Source organism: Octodon degus, unplaced genomic scaffold (assembly GCF_000260255.1).
Source record: "Octodon degus isolate 3935 unplaced genomic scaffold, OctDeg1.0 scaffold00105, whole genome shotgun sequence".
Lineage (NCBI taxonomy): Eukaryota > Metazoa > Chordata > Mammalia > Rodentia > Octodontidae > Octodon > Octodon degus.
Genome location: NW_004524681.1, coordinates 5,249,561 through 5,259,030, shown reverse-complemented (window position 1 = coordinate 5,259,030; position 9,470 = coordinate 5,249,561). Strand labels below are relative to the sequence as shown.

Sequence of the window (9,470 nt, the reverse complement as noted above, 5' to 3'; positions counted from 1 at the left end):
AAAAAAAATACAAATAAATAAATAATAAAATAAAAAATCTTAAAAAAAGACAAATTTATATCACTGACTTGGTATTCTGAATTCAAATAAGTATGAACAATCATGTATCATGCCCTTAATTGCGCAACATTTTACAACTGGAGGGGAACCCGAAAGCTTACTGTGGTGAATGGGGTTATGGCCCAGAAGGTAAGCATATTCCAGTCCCTGGACTCTGTAAATGCCACTTTTTATGGCAAAAGGGCTATGCATATATGATTAAAGACTTTGGGAGAAATTAATTCGGATTACTGAGTGGACTCTAAATGTAATCCCGACTGTTCTGACTAGAAGGAGGCTAAAAAGATTTCACAGGGAAGAGAGGAAAGCAGTATGACTGTAGGAGCAGAGAGGCTGATGCACTGATAAAGCAAAGGGTGTGGCGGCCACCAGAGGACGGGGGAGGTGGAGCAGATTCTCCCTGGGCCTCCTACAGAAAACAGCCTTGCTGACACCTTGACTTTAGTTCCCTGAGATTAATTTTAGATTTCTGGCCTTAATAACTAAGAGAATTAGTTTCTGCTTCTTTATACAACTAATTTCTAAAATTTTGTTACAGCAACGATAAGAAAGTAATGTGGTTACCTAATCCAACTGTGCTCAAACTGCTGGCAAATTATGTTTAAGACTTCCATGATGTTTTGGGGAGCAGGGATGTGTGTGGAAAAGGAAAAGACTGTGATGTGTGGGTGTACTTAATTTTACAGAGTGAAACATCAACATCTTACTACCAGATATGATCAGATATTATATTTGGGTACTATAAAGTATATCAATAAAAACATTTTCTCTTCTTTTTGTGGAGCTAGGGATTACACTCAGAGGCTTCTGATGCAGGTTCTCACTAAGTCACTACATTGCACAGTCTGGGTTCAAACTTGTGCGCTCCTGCCCCAGCCTCCGAGTCTGAGATTATGGGTGTGCGCTTCCGCTTGGACAAGGGATTTCTGAAGTCTTTTGTGAGCATTCTACTTTCTGGAGACTAAAGGAAAATGAGGCCAAGTGTCACTCTGCTTGGAAAATTGGTAAAGGAATATCAGTGTGTACAGAGGAAGAAGGGAAGCAAATACCACACTAAATATCTGTAAGTTCATGTTAATTTGTAAAAAGTGAGAAAAATACTTTCACCCTTAAATGTTACTTCGTCTCTTCCTTAGATAAATCCAGTGAATCAAGAGTAATGAAGCCCTTGCTTACTTGATGAGTTAAACATGATATAAATGAGTCAGGCAAAGATGAGGCCCTGTCTCTACCACAGCCTGGAGAAGACAGACAACACGGAGGAGGCTGGCCTGGCCTCAGCCCTGGGAGGCAAAAGGGCATCACAAGAAGGCTGAGTACAGGTCAAGGAGGATCGTGACTCCTTGAAAGGATTTATCTGAGGAAGAGACGATGTAACATTTAAGGGTGAAAGTATTTTTCTCACTTTTTACAAATTAATATGAACTTACAGATATTTAGCATGCACATTGAAAAACCCTCTCTAATGAGGTTTTGAATCCCACTGTACATCTCCTAATTCCTCTTGGAAAAGGCCACTAGTAGAACAATCCAGAAAAAGTCAAGTCATGAGTTGAGAAATGTCATAATCATATTATCTATTAAAAGACACATCCCACTGGGAGGTTGAGGCAGAAGAATCTCATGTTGGAGCCCAGCCCTGGCAATGTCAAGGTTTAGTCTTTCTTAAATTAAGAAAACAGCATGTAAAAAGGGCTGGGGATGTAACTTAGTGTGGAGGCCCTAGTTTGAGCTCCAGTTTCATAATATGTACGTACACACAAACATAAGACACAAGCATCTCAAGAGAGAACATCTGGCTCATAACCGTAGGACTAGGAACTAGAGAAAGGCGCATGTGTAATGGTCCTACTATTGCCTTCTTTGTTCATATTAAACCAACCTTTTATCCTTTTACTAAGGGCCCAGTGTGAAAGCATGATAGATTTAATCAAGTTATGCAGGGAGGTTAGACGTATTCAGTTAATACATGTTAATATAAGAGCCACAAAAGGACAGACCAGATGAAGTAACATGCGTAGCAACAACAGTTGTTCATGTTATCGCGAGGTAATTTAACTGCAAAATTTCAAAACAATTTTTTCCTGAAAATAAGAAAAGCAAATTTGAACACTAGATTAGCAGAGAAAAAATCCTAGTTTGTATCTCAAAATGCCATGCTCCACAGGATAACCATTTAAGAATCATAGCTCTAAGCAAGCAGTGTGGCATGCACGTGAGAGGCTGAGTGGCTTACCAACATCACCTGGCTAATCTGTGTGAGCGTCAGAACGCGAAGCCAAGCCTCTCGATTCCCAGCCTACTACTGATCTCCTTACACCACCCTTTATATACGCAACTGTAAGACTGATCAAGGCTAAACATCTGTCACAGTTGTGGCTTAGGTTTATTTATATCTTCATTACAAAGGCTATTTGTATATTTTAACTATGCCTTAGCCATAAAAACATTCACAAACTGCAAAATATTTATGTATTACTAGTTCACATATTACTTTAATCAGTCTTATTATTTAGAATAACAACAGAAAAGTGAAATGTTTATCTGATTCATAATTTTATGCATTGTGACAAGTGCTTAGTTTTTAAGTATAACACAGTCTCAAATAGGTCAAAAGAAAAGATTCTTCAAAAAGTTAAAGGAAAATAGTAGCTCATTTTTTAGAGAAACAGAACAAAAACAAATAAACATGGAATACATCAGGTGTTTTGAATAGAATGTCTTTACCACACAGGAGAGTCTGTGAGACTCTAAGTTAGCAGAGGTGACAGTAAGAACATAACTTCTAAAATATCGCCACTGTTTACACCTCCCACAAGCAGTGCCATGTATTCTCCTTGTGTTAGAATAACCATTTTACTATTTCACTCATTCTAAAAATAATCAGCACAGTGTAGTTCTCGGAGTTTACCTGAAAGAACGCATCTTTTCTGCTATTGGGTATGCTCATGAAAAGGGTCACATAGCTTTCTGCAATTCTATCAAATAGGCGATCTTGATCCTTTCTGTCAGGCTTAGAAATAAAATATAATAAAGTTAATACTACCACTGAAAATAGGAACATGACTTTTTCCTATGACTTTTAATTTCTTGTTGGAGAGTTGGACGTAGTGAATAGGCCAATAGAAACTGAGGTATACACTATATGTGCTTGGCAATAGGCATGCCTCTTAAGTCTTTCGGGCTTGAATCAATTAAGAAGTGCTGACATGTATTTGGCTTTTGTTTCTGCTCTGGTTATTCTCAGTAAATACAGACTTCAAATTCCTCTTGCACTACCTTGTTTGAATGGTCTCAAAGACCATCTTTTTACTTTTCAAATTTCTTGTTTTCCTGTTTGTATTTGTATTGACTTACTCTGATCATTATTACTTCCTTTCTTCTGATTGCTTTAAGTTTCATTTGTTTTCTACTTCATTAAGGCAGAAGCTGTGATCATAGTTTTTTAGAACCTTCTCTTTTCCCCCCAAATATAGGCATTTTGATATTCATGTAACTTTCTAATACTGCTTCAATGAAATTCCACAAATTTCTATTTGTGTTTTCTTTTTCATTCAGTTCAAAATAATTTCTGATTTGACATGTAATTGTCACAAGTGTGCTAGTTCCAGATATCAAGAGATTCTTGCATACATCTCCCAGCTTTTCAGTCTCAGTGCAACACCACTGCACTGCTCGGCTTTCCCGTTCCTGAACAAAACACCTGACACTGCGACTTAAAGGAGGAAGGTTCTTTTGGTTCAGAGTTTCTGAGGCTTCGGCCAACGGTCAGCTGGCTCCAAGGTGAAGCATCATAGTGAAGTAAGGAGAGCTGCTCAGCACATGGCATCTGGGAAGCAGGGAGCAGGACAATACGCAGAAGGGAGAGGGGCAGGGACCCGAGAGCGCTCCTAAGGTTACAGCCCTGCAACCCACCCTGACATATCTAGAAATGTGCTTTACCAACCTCCTGAGTATCTCTCAAGCTGAGCAAGTTGACAGTCAAATTAACTATGGCCTTGCCTTGTCTGAAAATATACTTTGCATGAGTATGCTTGAATTATTAGAAATTTATTGGGATATATTCCTAGCTTAAAATATAGTGTATCTCGGTAAATACTTGATGTGTACTTGAAAAAAAATATGTATTGTGCTGTTGTTGAGATGCTGTGGTTTCAGTGTGTTCTCTCAGTGGGGGTTCATGTTGGAAACCCAATCCCCAACATGTTGATGTTGGCAGGGGACACTGTGGGAGGCTTTGGGTCACGGAATGCACCACCCAAGGACTGCTGTCATCGCGGGAGTGAGCCAGCCTCCTCTCCCTTTCCCAGTGTTTCTCTTTCTCCTCCTTCTTCCCTTCTTCCTCTATGCCTTACAGCATTGGAGACTCAGGAGAAGGCCTTTCCCGGATGCTGGCCCCTCCACCTGAGACTTCCTATCAGGTATTGGTTCACATACATTACCTATTCTGTAGTATTCTGTTTTAGCAGCACAAAATATATTAGGACACAAGGGATGCCTCAGAATTGTCAGGGCAAGCTGTTCACCAGTACTGCTGAAGTCTTCTATGTCATTCCTGATTTTCTGTAGGTTCTGTATATTTTCTGCTAGTTTCTGAGAGCGAGGTACAGAAATTCTGAACTATACCTATAGATCTGTCTATTTCTCCTAGCAGTGCTAAAAGATTTTATAAAACATGTTTTGAAGCATTTTATGAGGTTCAGAAGTATTCAGGATTAGTCTGTCACTTCAGTGAACTGACGATTTTGTCATGAGATTACTTCCTTTATTCCTTCTTTTTTGTAGGATGAGTTAAAAAACTACTGTCATGTTGTGGGTTACATAGTTTTTGTTGTTGCATGATTGAGACTGATGCACTTTCCAGCTATTTCTTTTGGAGGAACCAAGGATCCAAGAACAGTTTTTAAAACATCAAAATGTTACTAAAGTATTGCTATTCTTACTGAAATTCTTCTACTCAAATACTATCTCTTTAGTTTTCTTTTCTTTTCTTTTCTTTATACAGGGAATCAAACTCAGGACCTCACACTTGCCAGGCAAGTGCTTATGCCACTGAGCTATCTCCCCGCTAATACTATCTTGCGTGCTGCTTACTTCCATTCTCTTACTGTTTGCCAGATACATCCCCCCTTTATCTGTTTAATCCTAGTCAGAATCTCTGCCTTTCTGAATCATGATAAGACCTTACTGTTTTGTAAATGGAACCTTCCCCAGTGTCCCGGATCTGCAGCAGACTTTTTGCTTAGTGTGTGCCACCACACACTAAGGTTAAGTAAAGATACAACTTTATTATGCACTACAGTGTTTGATTTCACTATTTTTTTTTTTTTGATTTATGAAGATTTGGAATCTTGGAAATCCAGAGTGTTACTGCTACTGAAAAATTTAAGTGTGCTGCAAATGAACTCATAAAATGAAGTTTAAAATATGTCATTTACCTTAAATTTATAGAGAAACCACCACCAAAAGCAGTCATGCAGAAGAGCAATGGAGGCTTCTGAGAGGAAATGTGTTCTCCAAATTCTAAAAACTATTTGCTGGGGAAAAGAGAGATACATGGATATCAAATTTAAATATACCACAACATATGTTAATATAAATGTACCTTTTGAAGAATATGTATTTAATGGTGATAGATGAGTATTATTCAATATTTAACATCATCATATATATTTTCTAGTAGATATATTAAAAAAGTAAAAGGTAAAATTAATTTAAGGATTATTTTAATCAAATACCTAAAATTCTGTCACTGTACAATTGATTTTTTTTTTTTTTTGTGGGACCAGGGATTGAACTCAGGCCCTTGCACTTGCCAGGGAAGGGCTTATTCCACTAATCCATCTCCCCAGCCCCTGGTACGATAATTAATAAAATATTTTTTATTCTTTTTGATACTAGATAATTGAAATTATATGTATTGAAATACACTTTTTATGCTTATAGCATATGTCAACTACTTTTAGCAAAAAGTATTAAATCATATGTAGACTTTGTAGTTTTAACTTCATTCCAAAAATAACTTAAAAATTTTTAAATAATGAAGTCGTTCTTACTTTTAAACTTATATAAATTGATTTAAAAAAATGAGATAACAAAGCAGGGCCTCAGTCACACTGGCTGCATTTCAAGTGCTCAGCCTGCCTCGTGGTACTGAAAGGATGGCACAGGACAAAGTGGGCCAGCGAGGACGGGCGTGCCATGGCGCTCCTCTTTCTTCCTGGAGGCAAGTACAGCATGAACCAGAATTTGACCCAAATTGTCCCCCTTAATGAATCTGTCTGAACATGGGATTCTTCTAAGAAGATAACTCATCAAAATTGGGATATAAGGTTAAGTCCACTTTATAACACTTTAAACTGTAAATTTTGGTTCACATAGGTAGATTCCACAGATCATTTTATGTTCTTTTTGCTTATTTTTTTATTTTATGCATTTGATACAGGGTCTACAGGGTCTCACTATTAAATCAGACTCGCAGTGACCCTCCTGCTTTCAGCCTCCCAAGCGCTGGGATTATGGGCGTGCGTCACCACGCCCAGTCTATCACCATCGCAGTGCACCCCAGGGGTGGGGCAGCACAGCAGGCTGGGGATTGAACCCCGGCCTCCGTGCTCCTCCTAAGCAGGTGCTTTGGTCTGCTGAGCTATCTGGCCAGCCCCATTTTATGTTCTTATTCACAAAAAATTTTGTATGCTGGATTTAGTAGAATCTACCATTTCTTTTAGAGGAACACATAAATATGATTTCCCGTTCCTCAAATGCAAGTAAACAAAAAGAACAAAATACAAACTTGTACAGAGGACGATTCTTTATCATACCCTCAGAGAGGTACTTCTCGCTTGTAAGCCACTAAATATAGCATGGACTTCACTGAAGCCATTTCAATTTAGTCTTCGTCATTTTTAACTGCAAAGAACCTACGTGGTATATATAAACATGAAAAGTGGGCCACTGAAATACAGAGGAGAAAATAAGCAGGCTTACAGGCAATCACCCAGGCCTGGCCATCCTCGAAATCCTCGGCCTTCACTCTAGTGACCCTTCTACTCTTGCGGTGTTTCGTCCTTTGGTTTCTCTATAGAGATACTACATACACATCCTGTATTTAACAGGAACACAAGAAGGCTTGTGGAGAAGGGCTTTGGTAAGTTACTGCAGGGTTAGAGTAGAAGGCTAAAGTATCCTGAGCTGATGGCCAGGAAGAGAAGAGAACGTGCCCGCCTGCTGCCCACCGTTACCCCAGACTCCCAAGGCACTACATGATGTCGAATGCCGGCTCCTCGGGTGAGCAGGGCATTAGGATTGCTGGTCTCTCTCAAAAAACTTAAAAGCATAAAGGATCAAATATTAACACCAAACTATCACAGTTTTAAAGGTTTGATTTAATAAATAATATTCTTAAGGTTTATTATAAAATAAAATGATATTTACATACATCAAAGTTGTGAGCTTTTAAAATAAAAAGATAAATCCGTTTAGCATCCAAATGTCTGGGTAGCTCAGTAAGTTCACTTGTTTTGAATCCTGAGAAGTCATAGCCCTAGAGAGAAGGAACACACAGAACAATAATGCATTCTTCTCAGCAAGTAGTCTAATCTGCCTACAGAAGCCAGGTAAATATGTAACTGTCAATCAAGTGACAAGTATTTTACGTTGCTACATTAAGTAAAAAATTACATATCTCTCCTACAAAACATCTTCATGGTATCTGCTTTATGAAATTAAGAGCGCTTGCATTATCACAGGCTAATTAAAAACAAAAGGAAACTGTATTTCAGAATACATTTTGGTAGATCCTCAAATGATCAAGTGTTTTAGCTAGACCATATACAAGAGATAGGAACTAGGCAGAAGAGAGGATGTTGCCATCCCTGTTACCAACTCTCTTTCTTGGAACCTCTCCTCGGTAGCTATACCTATATTATAAACATTCTTTTAGATACAAGTACTACTTTCGATATACAATAGGGCTGAATAAAAATTTCAAATACCTCTATATTCTTCTCTGTCTCCATCTCATTTGAAAGCTGTAAAACATTGAAAATAAAATATTTAAAACTCTCCATCCAAAAAACATATTCATCAACAATATTTATTAAAGTTTTTGTTAATATAGTTTATTCAAATGTAATTTCAACAGATCCTAGAAAGTATTCTGATAAAATTCAGCAGTGAGAATTTTAAAACTTCTTTTGCATAAAACTTTTAACTAGTAATATAACTACCAGTGTCCCAATGTTCTCATATCCTAGGACAGATTATCACTGATACTTCAGCATTTGGCTCAACACTATAGTTGTAGAGACATTCCCCTTCATGGAGAAACCAAGCACCTTTTCTCCTCCTTTTCTTGCAATATAGTCTTAATTTTCTCGTTTTGGTTCACAACCTCATTTATCAACACGTAAGACCACAAACTCAGTTTCTACTGAATTAATTGTTTCATGTTTTGGAGGTCCAACCACGATTTGAGGCTAACAGGGGGAAAGCCCCAAATGGGGAGTTTTCATTGTCGTTGTCTTCTTCTTGCAATATATTCTTGCTAAGTGATTACATTTAAGAGGTAGGAGGGAGGTGAGATGGGTGCTTTCTTGCTTTTTCCCTGGATGGCCTTATGTTTATTCAGTCATTTCCCTTGTGTTTGGGTAAATTTGGGGACAATATGCTTCATATAAAAAGATAAGAGTTGGGTTCAATCATACGGAGAAGAATTAAAATAAAGATAGACCATGAACCAGGACTTTGCAGGCAACATGGAATGCATCCCCGTCCTGACTAAAAGGAAGTTGTAGCCACCTGCTATTAAGCTTCTAAAATGGGAATTAGCCAGATTTTCTCTAAAATCCCTATTTCCTTTAAGCCCCACATGCTGAGTAACCAGGTAAGAGAGCCTGAGCTCCAATTAGTCCTAGTAAGTCCAGCCATCCATGATAGATGGCCACCAGGAGACCAAGGGGTGCCATGGGCTCAGTGCAACCAGGGAAAGCACTGGCCTGCGAGGTCGCTGGGAAGTCCACTTCTCAGGTTTTCCTCCTGGAGAAACCTGGAGGGTTTTTTCCCTTCTTCTTATTTCCAATCAAAACTTCCCCCAATTTTTTCTTTCAAAGACTATAGTTTGAAAATAAAATGCAAAGTTTATATATAAAAGAGTAGGAACTTTGGATTCCACCTAAATGTAAAGATATAAGTAAAGAAGTGGTAACTATTTTTTTCCACAATTTTATTGATAAACAAATAGCAATGAGACAGTTTCAAATCAAATTGGCAGGACAGTTTCAATAATCAACACATTGCATTCATTCTTCCCAGTGGTTAATTGCTGTACAAGATGCGGACATGATATCCTATCTACAAACACCATCAGAACAAATCATTCTATTCATTGAGAGAATGTAACTATATATCTA

The 9,470-nt window shown here is 38.1% G+C and overlaps 1 protein-coding gene across 1 annotated transcript in view; it reads right to left on the bottom strand.

Annotated features, from left to right (window-relative positions):
• Fam227b (family with sequence similarity 227 member B) overlaps nucleotides 1-9,470 on the bottom strand; it is a 201,536-nt gene that overhangs the window by 160,590 nt on the left and 31,476 nt on the right. Inside the window, exons 7-10 of the mRNA XM_023724063.1 lie at nucleotides 8,055-8,090; nucleotides 7,499-7,603; nucleotides 5,499-5,597; nucleotides 2,972-3,073 (exon numbers count right to left, since the gene is read on the bottom strand). Coding sequence (XP_023579831.1) covers nucleotides 2,972-3,073; nucleotides 5,499-5,597; nucleotides 7,499-7,603; nucleotides 8,055-8,090 — 342 coding nt within the window. The remainder of the gene's footprint in view (nucleotides 1-2,971; nucleotides 3,074-5,498; nucleotides 5,598-7,498; nucleotides 7,604-8,054; nucleotides 8,091-9,470) is intronic.